At 45.8% G+C, this 15,985-nt stretch overlaps 1 protein-coding gene across 3 annotated transcripts in view; it reads right to left on the bottom strand.

Moving 5' to 3' along the window:
* LOC134908919 (cytochrome P450 2K6-like) overlaps positions 1-15,985 on the bottom strand; it is a 170,197-nt gene that overhangs the window by 46,051 nt on the left and 108,161 nt on the right. For all 3 annotated transcript variants that reach the window (XM_063915165.1, XM_063915164.1, XM_063915166.1), the window contains one exon: positions 5,306-5,482. In XM_063915165.1, the coding sequence (XP_063771235.1) occupies positions 5,306-5,482 (177 nt within the window). The remainder of the gene's footprint in view (positions 1-5,305; positions 5,483-15,985) is intronic.

The raw sequence follows: 15,985 nt of genomic DNA, 5'->3' as shown, positions 1-15,985 counted from the left end.
GTACTTTATCTCCAGCGACTTTATCTCCATCCAAGGCTTAGTAAATGGAACCTTTTGGTTGCATTCATATCTATAGGGTTAAGGGATTAATAGATCTACAGTTAGAAGGTCTACAATCATTAGGTCGACACCCTATGATCAACAGTGAAAAAAGGCGACATGGACAAAATGTCAACATGACCATTAGGTCGATCTATGAAAAGTTGACACGTGAAAAGGTTGACATGGGAAATGGTCGACACAGCTTTTTTATCTTTTCATTCTTTATGTTGTTTTTGCTGTTTGAGCACGTGGACCCCCAATCAGTGCGCTGCGTCCCCTCACATGGCTCACTACCAGCAACGGACTGGGGCTCTAAATCGGCCCGGGAACTCGTGAGCGCGTGCGTCGAAGGCGCGCGTGCTCATCACGGGTGTGCGCACGTACGTAACGGGGTCACGCCTCCACGATGTATGGAGTCCCCCATTACTATGGTGACGCTTGCTAGGGGTGGTGGCGTGCTGCGAGTACGGGGGCGTGAACTCGCGGCACGCCCCCATTTCCACAGAGACCGGTGGGGGGCGGCTGAACCAGAGAGCCAGAGGCTGCGCTGCGCGCGGCCTTCCCGGCTCTCTGAGTTACTGGATTGGCCCATCGCCCCTTCTGGCATGTGCCAGATGGGCAGTCCGGCCCTGCTACACTCACCATACTGTACTTCAGGCAAGGGGCTTCGCTCCGCTACCGCTGCAATTGGCACAGGTTACTATTCCCAACCGTAGCCCACGAGGATGGTAAAGTAGGAAAAAAAACCTCATGTTGACCATGGAGGTCATTCCGAGTTGGTCGCTCGCAAGCGGATTTTAGCAGATTTGCTCATGCTAAGCCGACGCCTACTGGGAGTGAATCTTAGCATCTTAAAATTGCGAACGATGTATTCGCAATATTGCGATTACACACCTCGTAGCAGTTTCTGAGTAGCTCCAGACTTACTCGGTATCTGCGATCATTTCACTGCTTGTCGTTCCTGGTTTGACGTCACAAACACACCCAGCGTTCGCCCAGACACTCCCCCGTTTCTCCGGCCACTCCTGCATTTTTTCCGGAAACGGTAGCGTTTTTTCCCACACGCCCATAAAACGGCCTGTTTCCGCCCAGTAACACCCATTTCCTGTCAATCACATTACGATCGCCAGAACGATGAAAATGCCGTGAGTAAAATTCCTAAGTGCATAGCAAATTTACTTGGCGCAGTCGCAGTGCGGACATTGCGCATGCACATTAAGCGGAAAATCGCTGCGATGCGAAGACTTTTACCGAGCGAACAACTCGGAATGACCTCCCATATGTGTGTCAACCATTTGTACATGTCGACCATAAGCACTGTTGACCTTTCATAGATTGACCTAATGACCATGTTCAGCTTTTACCCATGTCGACCATTTGGTGTTTACCTACTGACTGTCTAACACTGGAGATCTATTGACCTTATACCATTACATGGTATTTACTGGTTTTACATGGTTTTGTTTAATTTAAAATTTGAGAGATAATTGAATTAGCGGATCCAATATGCCTCACCTGTGTAGAGACATCTGCTCTATACATTACACATGGTATCCGCCCCCACTCTAAGAGTAGGTTTAACTTATTCTACTCCTACTATGCCAATAGCCTTGGGCTCTCTATTAAGTGTTTCAACAAAGTGTTTGGAGACACTATGGGGTATATTCAATTGAAGTTGGATCCATTCCGACTTTCATTTGTCGGAATGGATCCGACCTGGGCTATTCAATGACATCTCAATTCGACTTTTAAAAAGGTCGACTTGAGATGCGGGAGGGAAGAAGGGGGAGAGCCGCTGGCAGACGGGGGAGAGCAGCGCTATAGCAGTGGCTGTAGCTGTAGCTCTCCTCCGTCTATCCCCCCCCCCCCCGTCACTCTGCCTCTCCCCGTCCCTGCATCACAGCCGCTGCTCACAGAAGCGTCTACCCGGCTCCAGCAAGCGAGGTCTTGCTTGCTGGAGCTGGGTGGACGTTGCTGCGAGCGGCGGCTGTGACATCCTCTGGCTACGCTGCTCTCCCTGTCTCCTGCGCTGTTCTCCCCATCTCTCCCCAACTTTTTTTAAAGTCTAATTGAGATGGTCGAAAAGGGGGCCAAGCTATTCCGCCGATCTACGTGCTTTTCAACAAGTTGACTTTCTCGACTTGTCGAAAAATTTGGGGTTACATTGAATAGGTCGGAACCCCTTCCGACCTAAAAAAGTCAAAAACTGCCGTCCTTTCGACTGCAATTGAATATACCCCTATGGGGAAAATTCAATTAGTAGCGCTATTTTTCTGAGCAAATAAAACAGGGGGGGGGGGGTGTCACAATTTTTGCCCAATGGTCATTATCAGCCAATTTAATTACTCCTGTTTTTGTGCAAGAACATCCCCTTTTTCGAGCGATTTGTGACTATAAATGGCACTTATCAGATATTTTGTTTCACCAGGATGCAGGTGAAACAAAATCCCCGATAATGCCAGCCATTGGGGTTAATTGAATTACCCCCTATATGACAAGAAGCTCTTTAATATGTTGCATTTATGTTTACCTAACCTCATATGTAGACTCCTATTAGTTCTAGACGCACAACTTAATTTACAGCTACACTCCTGTAAATAAATGACTTATTGGGATTTACAAGTTATAAATTCTTTAAAAGGTGTAGTTCTTAGTTTTAAATGTCAACTTTGCATACCACACATCACTGACACGAGTGCTAGTGGTCATCTATTTGTGAGAAGTGAGGTATTAATATTATTATTATTATTATTATTATTATTTTTTTTTTCTCTCAACAGGGCTCAAAGTGCTATGCTGCGCACATAATGGGATACTATAGCCTGGCTTTTGTTTACACCTCTATGGCATATGGCCAAAAATGAGCAAGGTTTTCATTCCTGGATTGGTAACCAGCAGGGGCGGATAGAGATACAAAACCAGGCCAGGAAATTTCTGGAATCAGCCCTAAGGGAGGTGAGGTTTGTTAAGGGGACGGGATCCTTCAAAGGGCCTGCTTTTAAGTCAGAGGCGGTTGCGGCTTCCGCTTCCTTGCATCTTTTTCTGATGTGACTTTAGGCTATTGCCACTACAATGCCCTTCCCTGGTGTACAGATGCTGCAATCATGCTTTGTGCATATTTAGATGCCACCACGCATGTTTAAATTGCTATACTGTCTTAGCCTCTGCCACCTCTGATGGGATACTATTCCACTTGTCCACTACCCTTTCTGTGAAGTAACTTTTTCCTCATATTTCCCCTGAACCTACCTCTGTCCAGTTTCCGTGCATGTTCTCATGTTCTGATATTTCTCTTGCTTTGAAGGTCTCCCTCCTGTATATTACCTTGTTAAAACCCATGATATATTTGAAAGTTTCTATCATCTCCCCCCTTTCCCTTCTCTGCTCTAAACTATTCATATTGAGATTTTTTTAAAGTCTTTCCAGGTAAGTTTTGTGATGTAGGCCATGCACCATTTTAGTTGTCCTTCTTTGTACAATCTCTAATGTATTCATATCCTTCTAAAGATATGGCCTCCAGAATTGAACAAAGTATTCTAGAGGAGGCTATATCAATGACTTACTGTATACAGTGGCATTATTACTTCTTTCTGTTGCTGATTCTTCTCCCTATACAACCAAGCATCTGACTATGGTACCTCATTGCTTTGTTACATTGCTTACCTGCCTTTAAGTCACGAAATAGTGACCCCTAGATCCATTTCCTCCTCAGTAGTTTCCAGTATAAGGCCATTAATACTATATTTAGCCTTTGGATTATTGAGACCCAAGTGCATGATTTTGCATTTTTGGGCATTAAACTGTAATTGCCACACTCTTGACCATTCCTCTAGTCTAATCATTTGTTTTATCCATCCCGGTGTGTCTACTCTGTTGCATACCTTTGTATCATCTGCAAAAAGGCATACTTTTCCTTTAATACCATTTGCAATGTCACCAATAAAGATATTAAAAAGCACTGGTCCAAGTTACTCCTCTGGTAACATTTCCCTCCTGTCAATGCACTCCTTTTACTATAAGTCTCTGTTTTTTATTACGTAACCAAGATCTTTTCCACTCAACCATCTTAGTATACAATCCCAAGCTTTCCAGCTTATTTAGCAGTCTGCGAAGTGGGACAGTGTCAGTGACAGTGGGATAGTGTGTGTGATGGAGTACGGGGGTTTAGAGGCATTGGCGGAGCTTGTGAGTGGTGGGCCCAGGTGCAAAAACATGCTCCCCTCCTCCACTCCACCGCAAGAACATAATATCCAACGTGGCAGAGGGTGGCAGGGTGAGAGAGACATGCAGGGGCAGTGGGTGACAAGGAGATGCAGTAGGTGACAGGGAGAAGCAGTGGTTGACACCGGGGAGAAGAATTGATTGACAGGTAGAGGGTGCTGAGGAGAGGGTAAAAGGGAGAGGGTGACAGGGAGCGGCAGAGGGTGATACCAGTGAGAGGGTGACTGGTAGTGGATGACAGGGAGAAGGTGACAGAAAGAGGCAGTGGATGACGCCAGGGAGAGGATGACTGATAGTTGATAACAGGGAGAGGATGACAGGCAGTGGGTGACAAAGAGGATGACAGAGAGAGGCAGTGGGTGATACAAGGGAGAGGGTGGCAGACAGCAGTTGACACCAGGGAGATGGTGACTGGCAGTGGGCAAAATCATTCTCTCTGTACAGAGAGGAAGTGTGGTTGGAGCAATGGGGAGAGGGTAGGAGCTGGCAGAAGAGGGGATCATGGTCCCTCCTCTCCCTCTGGTCAGACTGGTAGTGCTGCTCACTAATTTCTGAGGAGTGGCTGCTGAAGGCTTGGAGCTGGGACTGATGGCGGGTGGCAGCAGACAACGGCACAAAAAGGAGTCAGCATGGCTCTTTGTAATGCCGCAGGCCCCTTCATGGTGGCGGGTATTGCTGTAATGCACCGCCTGCAACAGCGCTAGTTCCGCCGCTGGTTAGAGGACCGTCTATGTCCCTGGGCCGTCTGCCCCTTGGATGGGTTTGAAAACAGAGTAGCCATACTGTATCTCAGAGGTTCAAATTTTATTGGGATACTTGTGCCTGAAATTTGTGTTGTATCACAGTTTTGAGAACTACCACATTTAAACAAAAAAACAGGCTCGCATTATTATTTTAGTTTCAGATATTCTATGTAAACACAAAATACAGAAACCTGATATTTGTGGACTTAAATTGAGGGATTAATGCTTTTACTGTACACACATTTATACTTATGGGTAATTAATGCCAAATCATGCATTCATTAATATGTCATTTATACCTCTAGCTGTTTAGCCAGGAAAGCATCAATCAGATTCCTCTGGTCATTTACATCCAGTTCCTTCTTCTGTTTTCTAAATGTTGCTCTTATAAAGTTATGCAACGTCCTAAGGTTTTCAATGACGGTTTGGTGAACACCCGGCAGCCAGTCCATCACTGATGGAAAAAAATTGTACAGCTATAAAAGAAAGAGGCAATTTTTAGAAAATCTGAAAATTATTTTTTAAGATTGAAACCATTTTCCTGTCATACATAATCTAACGTTGTTCATGTTACAATGCAAAAATAAGTTGATATAAATGATAGAAAAACTAGTACAGGTTGAGTATCCCTTATCCAAAATGCTTGGGACCAGAAGTATTTTGGATATCGGATTTTTCCGTATTTTGGAATAATTGCATACCATAATGAGATAACATGGCGATGGGACATAAGTCTAAGCACAGAATGCATTTGTTTCATATATACCTTATACACACAGCCTGAAGGTCATTTAATACAATATTGTAATAACTTTGTGTATTAAACAAAGTTTGTGTACATTGAGCCATCACAAAACAATGGTTTCACTATCTCACTCTCACTCAAAATATTCCGTATTTCGGAATATTCCGTATTTCGGATATTTTGGATATGAGATACTCAACCTGTAATTAGTTTGGAATCATACTGTAGCTCTTTAATTTTATTTTTTCTTACTGGCAATCATTAGGGTGTAATAAAATTAGAGATGTTTGCAGGACCATTTTTGCTGGTTTTGGTTCTAATTCGTCATCAGGTTTCAGTTTTACCTAAATGCCATGACTGGTTGTGGATTTGTAGATTTAATAATTTTTTTTAAATCCCATAATTTAGGCATTTTTGTTTCTTCAGTATTAACTTCAATAATATTAATTTCCAGTCAATTTTGATTACATCACAATATTGTTTTTCTCCAGTTTAGGACAAAGGCTAGAGCGAGCAGGCTGGTTACGAAGTGACATAGCAGTGGCACAGTATTCTACGTATGGCAATTTATAGCACATCTATGAAACACTGACACACAGCAGTGGCAGAAATTAAAAGTGGTGCAAGATGGAATTGTACTTGGGCCCTCCCACTCACTCTTATGTTGTATATTAAAAAGGACTTGCGCAGTTCAACAAACCAAGCACTTATGTGACAGGAACTGCCTTTTTGTGGTTGAAGTGCTTGGTTTGTTTGGGCCCCCCACAAAACAAACTACCAATGGACTTAAGACAGCTAAGCTAACAGCTCTGCAGTGACAAGATATCATCGTCACTCACTACCATCCTCATCCTAGCCCTCATCAGTGTGTGCATCATTCTTCACACAATATCAATTCATCCCTGCTTCAAACCACCATTATGGAAGTCTCTGTACTTTGATGTAATTGCCGGTAATGGTCTTCCTTGTGGAATTTGTAGTTAATTTTGATGAATATCATCTTTTCCACATTTTGAGGAAGTAGCCTTCTACGCAAATCACAGATAAGCTTCCAAGCTGTGCTGAAACCTCTTTCTGAGTACACACTGGAGGGTGAGCAGCTTAAGTTATGCAAAGCCAGTTTTTACAAAGGCTTCCAAATTGCCTTTTTTCCTCCCAGTACTCAAAGGGATTTGCTTATTTGTAGAGTGTCATGAACATAATCCTTCACCATTCTTTCGATGCTGACCATATCAGATGGTGTTACAGTAGAGGTATCACTAATTTCAGCCAATTCTTTTAGACACTACCAGATGGCAAAAAGTTGTGCTGACTTCTCTGCATCAACACTGGATATTTTGGGAAAGCCAAGTTTGTTCTTGGTAGCTTCTGAAGAAACTGAAGAAAGACATGTCATCGTGTTGTGTATCACTTGAGCTGCCAACTTTCTCACCAGGAGCTCTTTGCATCTCTTAAGATTTGGGTCAGTTGGAAAGAAAAGACACAACATATGAATTAAACCTACTGTAGGATCAAGCACAGTTGGATATTGGATGCAAATCTAATACTAGCATAGCCATTATGGTATCAGTGATCCGCTGTGTGACTGGCTTCCCCTTGAAATTATTGTTTCACAGTCAATTGTTTTTTGTTTTTTTAATAGTAGTCGTCCCTTCTGGGATGAAAATCCATCACCTGCAGCAGCATCAGACATAGCATTGAAGGATTCTTCTGATGAAATATGGACAGGGGAGGAGTCCTAAAGCCTTAACAATTTGGCTGTAGGACTACCTCCGTTCATTACTGAGGATATTGAGGATGAAGGTGTTGATGGTGGATATTGCAGGTGCTGGACTCTAGTTGAGAAAAGGGAGCAAACTGGACTGCTTGTTAGTACCAGTTTCTGATGTTGAAAACTTTTCATGAACTTGCTGCAAATTACGTAACAGTGTGGAGATTTCTAGTCTAGTTAACTTCCCTACCTCTACTTACTGTAGTTTTACAAAAGCTATAGATGGCTTCATAATTATTGACAGGATTTGGGTAAAAATATTTCCCCACATGTTGGTCCTATGGCTTTCATGACCATTGTTTTCTTCTTAACATGATCAAGAGCTGCTTCCACTGGTGCCTGACTTACACAAATGTCCTCAACATCTTCACTAGCACTGGCATCCACTACACAATGCACTTCCTCAATTTCTATTTCATCAGCTATATTTCTGCTGTTCATCCCCACATTTACAGAGGGAGCAGAAATGGAGGAAGGCGGCTTCTCTGTGAGTACAGTATCAGAAAGGTCAGGCTCACACATAGCACTCAAGGACCCACTTAGACTCTCCTCAGCTATTTGTGACATTTCTGTTTCTGAATGCACAGAGTTTGTTCTACTGCCTTAGTGGTTTTCATTTTTTTTTCTTTTTACACCTCTTCTAGATTGAGTGAAAAGTATTGCATCGTCATGAGAGGCTTAAGAAGATGCTTCACTGACAGTTGCAGAACCACCACATATAATTAAAAGCCAATGCCTGAGTCTATCCTTGCCACTGTGTGTGTGGTGAATGTTATGTTGGCAATTTTTTGTTGTTCTACACCAAACTTTCCCTTTATTAGGGTTTTTTCTTTAACATTTTATATTGTTTTTTTTGGGATTTTAGATGCCCTGACTTAAACCCTCTATGCCTTTGAGCATCAACTTTAGTAGATGACGAGGATGATGGGGATGAGAGGTGAACGTCAACTAAGAAGGTGCATGAGGGCCAACACGCTACAGTAGAGCTGCTCACAGTCAAAATTAACCTGAGGGCAACCAGACATGTGTCTAAAATGACAGTTTCGTGAGCCCATATGAGGCTCTGAAGCAAATGGAAGGTCACTGCACCTATGCTAATGAAGGTGCATAGTCAGAAAAGGTTTCAATTTGCATGGCGGTATCGGAAATGGACCTCCACTGATTGGCGAAGGGTTGCCTTCTCTGATCACGACCAAGACTTCCAAGTGCTTCTCTTGCCTCCCAATTCCCTGGACCTGAACCCAATCTGTGGGACCACTTCGATCATTGGCCCTCATTCCGAGTTGTTCGCTCTTTATTTTTTTTTCGCTACTGAGCGATTAGTCGCAAACTGCGCATGCGCAATGTTCGCAGTGCGCCTGCGCCAAGTAAATTTGCACAAAAGTTTGGTATTTTACTCACAGCCTAACAAGGTTTTTTCATCGTTCTGCTGATCGTAGTGTGATTGACAGGAAGTGGGTGTTTCTGGGCGGAAACTGACCGTTTTGTGGGAGTGTGTGGAAAAATGCAGGCGTGTCAGGGAAAAATGCGGGAGTGTCTGGAGAAACGGGGGAGTGTCTGGGCGAACGCTGGGTGTGTTTGTGACGTCAAACCTGGAACGAAAAGGACTGAACTGATCGCAGTGTAGGAGTAAGTCTCGAGCTACTCAGAAACTGCTAAGAAATTTCTATTTGCAATTCTGCTAATCTTTCGTTCGCAATTCTGCTAAGCTAAGATACACTCCCAGAGGGCGGTGGCCTAGCGTGTGCAATGCTGCTAAAAGCAGCTAACGAGCGAACAACTCGGAATGAGGGCCACTGTGTTTGCTCTATAGATCCTCCACCATGCACCCTCCAACAGCTGTGGGATGCACTGCAGTCAGCATGGCTCCAGTTACCTGTGCAAACCTACCAGCACTTTACTGAGTCACATCCAGCATGTCTAGTTGCTGTCCGCACTGCAAACAACGGTTACTCTGGCTATTAGCTTTTACTTGTACTGTCTGGTGTACTTTACCCTTGTGTGCTTTGTTCACGTGCATCTATAATTGACTCCACATTGTTTGAACGGAGTTGCAAGTTAGAAAAAAAGAATAAAAAAATTATATATATATATATATATATATATATATATAAACTGTTGTATGCACTGTACCCCAGTGCCCTTTGTTCAAAGCCCTGTGACTTCATGCAGTTTGATACGAGCTGAGAGTTAAAAAAATATATATAGATCTACTGTGTGTACTGTTCGTTGTACTGTACCCCAGTACGCTGTGGCAATGTTTCATAGATGTGCTATAAACTGCCATGTATTTGTGACGCTGCTCTGTCATTTATAAGCTCACTGCACCCTTAGGCCAATATTGGTGAAAACAATGGGCCTAATTTAGACCTGAACGCTGCTATGCCTTTTCGCACAGCGGGCGATCTGATCTGAACTGCATATGTACTTGCACCGCAATGCGCCGGCGCATCGGATGGCTACAACGGGCATCACCGGTCAGCGACGGGACGGTGCGAATGATCCATTCGCACGGGAGTTCGCAAGGATATTGACAGGAAGTGGCCGTTTGTGGGTGTCAACTGACTGTTTTCAAGGAGTGTCCGAAAAAACACAGGTGGGCTCAAGTAATATCAGGGAGGGTGTCTGACATTAGCTCCGGCCCCGATCATCAGGATTCTATCACACTGGATAAGTAAGTCTTGGGCTGTACAGAGACTGCACAAAATGATTTTTGTGCAGCTCTGCAACACAAGGGATCACACACTTGCACAGCGATTTAACCCTCCCCCTGTAGGCGGCGACTATCTGATTGCAGGGCAGCAAAAAACGCAGCCCAGCGATCAGATCTGAATTACCCCCTATATTGTGAGCTGTGAGGTGGTCAAAATTGCCTGGAAATTCATACTATTGGAGTTAATAATAATCTAGGAACAAACAAAAGGCTCGAATGATGTGATCCAAATTTAACACCTGGAGCTATTCAATTATTATGCAAATAACCCACATGGTAAACCCACTCATGCTACCCAATAGATTCAGTGTTAAGTGCCAAGAATGTATTGGTTACTCTGAGCATTAAGCCCCAGAGGGTACATTTTACTAGAGATGAGCGCCTGAAATTTTTCGGGTTTTGTGTTTTGGTTTTGGGTTCGGTTCCGCGGCCGTGTTTTGGGTTCGACCGCGTTTTGGCAAAACCTCACCGAATTATTTTTGTCGGATTCGGGTGTGTTTTGGATTCGGGTGTTTTTTTAAAAAAACACTAAAAAACAGCTTAAATCATAGAATTTGGGGGTCATTTTGATCCCATATTATTATTAACCTCAAAAACCATAATTTCCACTCATTTTCAGTCTATTCTGAATACCTCACACCTCACAATATTATTTTTAGTCCTAAAATTTGCACCAAGGTCGCTGGATGACTAAGCTAAGCGACACTAGTGGCCGACACAAACACCTGGCCCATCTAGGAGTGGCACTGCAGTGTCACGCAGGATGTCCCTTCCAAAAAACCCTCCCCAATCAGCACATGACGCAAAGAAAAAAAGAGGCGCAATGAGGTAGCTGACTGTGTGAGTAAGATAAGCGACCCTAGTGGCCGACACAAACACCGGGCCCATTTAGGAGTGGCACTGCAGTGTCACGCAGGATGTCCCTTCCAAAAAACCCTCCCCAATCAGCACATGACGCAAAGAAAAAAAGAGGCGCAATGAGGTAGCTGACTGTGTGAGTAAGATTAGCGTCCCTAGTGGCCGACACAAACACCGGGCCCATTTAGGAGTGGCACTGCAGTGTCACGCAGGATGTCCCTTCCAAAAAACCCTCCCCAATCAGCACATGACGCAAAGAAAAAAGAGGCGCATTGAGGTAGCTGACTGTGTGAGTAAGATTAGCGACCCTAGTGGCCGACACAAACACCGGGCCCATTTAGGAGTGGCACTGCAGTGTCACGCAGGATGTCCCTTCCAAAAAACCCTCCCCAATCAGCACATGACGCAAAGAAAAAAAGAGGCGCAATGAGGTAGCTGACTGTGTGAGTAAGATTAGCGACCCTAGTGGCCGACACAAACACCGGGCCCATTTAGGAGTGGCACTGCAGTGTCACGCAGGATGTCCCTTCCAAAAAACCCTCCCCAATCAGCACATGACGCAAAGAAAAAAAGTGGCGCAATGAGGTAGCTGACTGTGTGAGTAAGATTAGCGACCCTAGTGGCCGACACAAACACCGGGCCCATTTAGGAGTGGCACTGCAGTGTCACGCAGGATGTCCCTTCCAAAAAACCCTCCCCAATCAGCACATGACGCAAAGAAAAAAAGAGGCGCAATGAGGTAGCTGACTGTGTGAGTAAGATTAGCGACCCTAGTGGCCGACACAAACACCGGGCCCATTTAGGAGTGGCACTGCAGTGTCACGCAGGATGTCCCTTCCAAAAAACCCTCCCCAATCAGCACATGACGCAAAGAAAAAAAGAGGCGCAATGAGGTAGCTGACTGTGTGAGTAAGATTAGCGACCCTAGTGGCCGACACAAACACCGGGCCCATTTAGGAGTGGCACTGCAGTGTCACGCAGGATGTCCCTTCCAAAAAACCCTCCCCAATCAGCACATGACGCAAAGAAAAAAAGAGGCGCAATGAGGTAGCTGACTGTGTGAGTAAGATTAGCGACCCTAGTGGCCGACACAAACACCGGGCCCATTTAGGAGTGGCACTGCAGTGTCACGCAGGATGTCCCTTCCAAAAAACCCTCCCCAATCAGCACATGACGCAAAGAAAAAAAGTGGCGCAATGAGGTAGCTGACTGTGTGAGTAAGATTAGCGACCCTAGTGGCCGACACAAACACCGGGCCCATTTAGGAGTGGCACTGCAGTGTCACGCAGGATGTCCCTTCCAAAAAACCCTCCCCAATCAGCACATGACGCAAAGAAAAAAAGAGGCGCAATGAGGTAGCTGACTGTGTGAGTAAGATTAGCGACCCTAGTGGCCGACACAAACACCGGGCCCATTTAGGAGTGGCACTGCAGTGTCACGCAGGATGTCCCTTCCAAAAAACCCTCCCCAATCAGCACATGACGCAAAGAAAAAAAGAGGCGCAATGAGGTAGCTGACTGTGTGAGTAAGATTAGCGACCCTAGTGGCCGACACAAACACCGGGCCCATTTAGGAGTGGCACTGCAGTGTCACGCAGGATGTCCCTTCCAAAAAACCCTCCCCAATCAGCACATGACGCAAAGAAAAAAAGTGGCGCAATGAGGTAGCTGACTGTGTGAGTAAGATTAGCGACCCTAGTGGCCGACACAAACACCGGGCCCATTTAGGAGTGGCACTGCAGTGTCACGCAGGATGTCCCTTCCAAAAAACCCTCCCCAATCAGCACATGACGCAAAGAAAAAAAGAGGCGCAATGAGGTAGCTGACTGTGTGAGTAAGATTAGCGACCCTAGTGGCCGACACAAACACCGGGCCCATTTAGGAGTGGCACTGCAGTGTCACGCAGGATGTCCCTTCCAAAAAACCCTCCCCAATCAGCACATGACGCAAAGAAAAAAAGAGGCGCAATGAGGTAGCTGACTGTGTGAGTAAGATTAGCGACCCTAGTGGCCGACACAAACACCGGGCCCATTTAGGAGTGGCACTGCAGTGTCACGCAGGATGTCCCTTCCAAAAAACCCTCCCCAAACAGCACATGACGCAAAGAAAAATAAAAGAAAAAAGAGGTGCAAGATGGAATTGTCCTTGGGCCCTCCCACCCTCCCTTATGTTGTATAAACAAAACAGGACATGCACACTTTAACCAACCCATCATTTCAGTGACAGGGTCTGCCACACGACTGTGACTGATATGACGGGTTGGTTTGGACCCCCCCCAAAAAAGAAGCAATTAATCTCTCCTTGCACAAACTGGCTCTACAGAGGCAAGATGTCCACCTCATCATCACCCTCCGATATATCACCGTGTACATCCCCCTCCTCACAGATTATCAATTCGTCCCCACTGGAATCCACCATCTCAGCTCCCTGTGTACTTTGTGGAGGCAATTGCTGCTGGTCAATGTCTCCGCGGAGGAATTGATTATAATTCATTTTAATGAACATCATCTTCTCCACATTTTCTGGATGTAACCTCGTACGCCGATTGCTGACAAGGTGAGCGGCGGCACTAAACACTCTTTCGGAGTACACACTTGTGGGAGGGCAACTTAGGTAGAATAAAGCCAGTTTGTGCAATGGCCTCCAAATTGCCTCTTTTTCCTGCCAGTATAAGTATGGACTGTGTGACGTGCCTACTTGGATGCGGTCACTCATATAATCCTCCACCATTCTTTCAATGGTGAGAGAATCATATGCAGTGACAGTAGACGACATGTCCGTAATCGTTGTCAGGTCCTTCAGTCCGGACCAGATGTCAGCATCAGCAGTCGCTCCAGACTGCCCTGCATCACCGCCAGCGGGTGGGCTCGGAATTCTGAGCCTTTTCCTCGCACCCCTAGTTGCGGGAGAATGTGAAGGAGGAGATGTTGACAGGTCGCGTTCCGCTTGACTTGACAATTTTCTCACCAGCAGGTCTTTCAACCCCAGCAGACTTGTGTCTGCCGGAAAGAGAGATCCAAGGTAGGCTTTAAATCTAGGATCGAGCACGGTGGCCAAAATGTAGTGCTCTGATTTCAACAGATTGACCACCCGTGAATCCTTGTTAAGCGAATTAAGGGCTCCATCCACAAGTCCCACATGCCTAGCGGAATCGCTCCGTGTTAGCTCCTCCTTCAATGTCTCCAGCTTCTTCTGCAAAAGCCTGATGAGGGGAATGACCTGACTCAGGCTGGCAGTGTCTGAACTGACTTCACGTGTGGCAAGTTCAAAGGGCATCAGAACCTTGCACAACGTTGAAATCATTCTCCACTGCGCTTGAGACAGGTGCATTCCACCTCCTATATCGTGCTCAATTGTATAGGCTTGAATGGCCTTTTGCTGCTCCTCCAACCTCTGAAGCATATAGAGGGTTGAATTCCACCTCGTTACCACTTCTTGCTTCAGATGATGGCAGGGCAGGTTCAGTAGTTTTTGGTGGTGCTCCAGTCTTCTGTACGTGGTGCCTGTACGCCGAAAGTGTCCCGCAATTTTTCTGGCCACCGACAGCATCTCTTGCACGCCCCTGTCGTTTTTTAAATAATTCTGCACCACCAAATTCAAGGTATGTGCAAAACATGGGACGTGCTGGAATTTGCCCATATTTAATGCACACACAATATTGCTGGCGTTGTCCGATGCCACAAATCCACAGGAGAGTCCAATTGGGGTAAGCCATTCCGCGATGATCTTCCTCAGTTGCCGTAAGAGGTTCTAAGCTGTGTGCGTATTCTGGAAACCGGTGATACAAAGCGTAGCCTGCCTAGGAAAGAGTTGGCGTTTGCGAGATGCTGCTACTGGTGCCGCCGCTGCTGTTCTTGCGGCGGGAGTCCATACATCTACCCAGTGGGCTGTCACAGTCATATAGTCCTGACCCTGCCCTGCTCCACTTGTCCACATGTCCGTGGTTAAGTGGACATTGGGTACAACTGCATTTTTTAGGACACTGGTGAGTCTTTTTCTGACGTCCGTGTACATTCTCGGTATCGCCTGCCTAGAGAAGTGGAACCTAGATGGTATTTGGTAACGGGGGCACACTGCCTCAATAAATTGTCTAGTTCCCTGTGAACTAACGGCGGATACCGGACGCACGTCTAACACCAACATAGTTGTCAAGGCCTCAGTTATCCGCTTTGCAGCAGGATGACTGCTGTGATATTTCATCTTCCTCGCAAAGGACTGTTGAACAGTCAATTGCTTACTGGAAGTAGTACAAGTGGGCTTACGACTTCCCCTCTGGGATGACCATCGACTCCCAGCAGCAACAACAGCAGCGCCAGCAGCAGTAGGCGTTACACACAAGGATGCATCGGAGGAATCCCAGGCAGGAGAGGACTCGTCAGAATTGCCAGTGACATTGCCTGCAGGACTATTGGCATTCCTGGGGAAGGAGGAAATTGACACTGAGGGAGTTGGTGGGGTGGTTTGCGTGAGCTTGGTTACAAGAGGAAGGGATTTACTGGTCAGTGGACTGCTTCCGCTGTCGGCCCAAGTTTTTGAACTTGTCACTGACTTATTATGAATGCGCTGCAGGTGACGTATAAGGGAGGAAGTTCCGAGGTGGTTAACGTCCTTACCCCTACTTATTACAGCTTGACAAAGGGAACACACGGCTTGACACCTGTTGTCCGCATTTCTGGTGAAATACTTCCACACCGAAGAGCTGATTTTTTTGGTATTTTCACCAGGCATGTCAACGGCCATATTCCTCCCACGGACAACAGGTGTCTCCCCGGGTGCCTGACTTAAACAAACCACCTCACCATCAGAATCCTCCTGGTCAATTTCCTCCCCAGCGCCAGCAACACCCATATCCTCCTCATCCTGGTGTACTTCAACACTGACATCTTCAATCTG

This window comes from Pseudophryne corroboree, chromosome 4 (genome assembly GCF_028390025.1).
Source record: "Pseudophryne corroboree isolate aPseCor3 chromosome 4, aPseCor3.hap2, whole genome shotgun sequence".
NCBI classification, from domain to species: domain Eukaryota; kingdom Metazoa; phylum Chordata; class Amphibia; order Anura; family Myobatrachidae; genus Pseudophryne; species Pseudophryne corroboree.
This window is presented reverse-complemented; position numbering and strand designations above follow the sequence as displayed.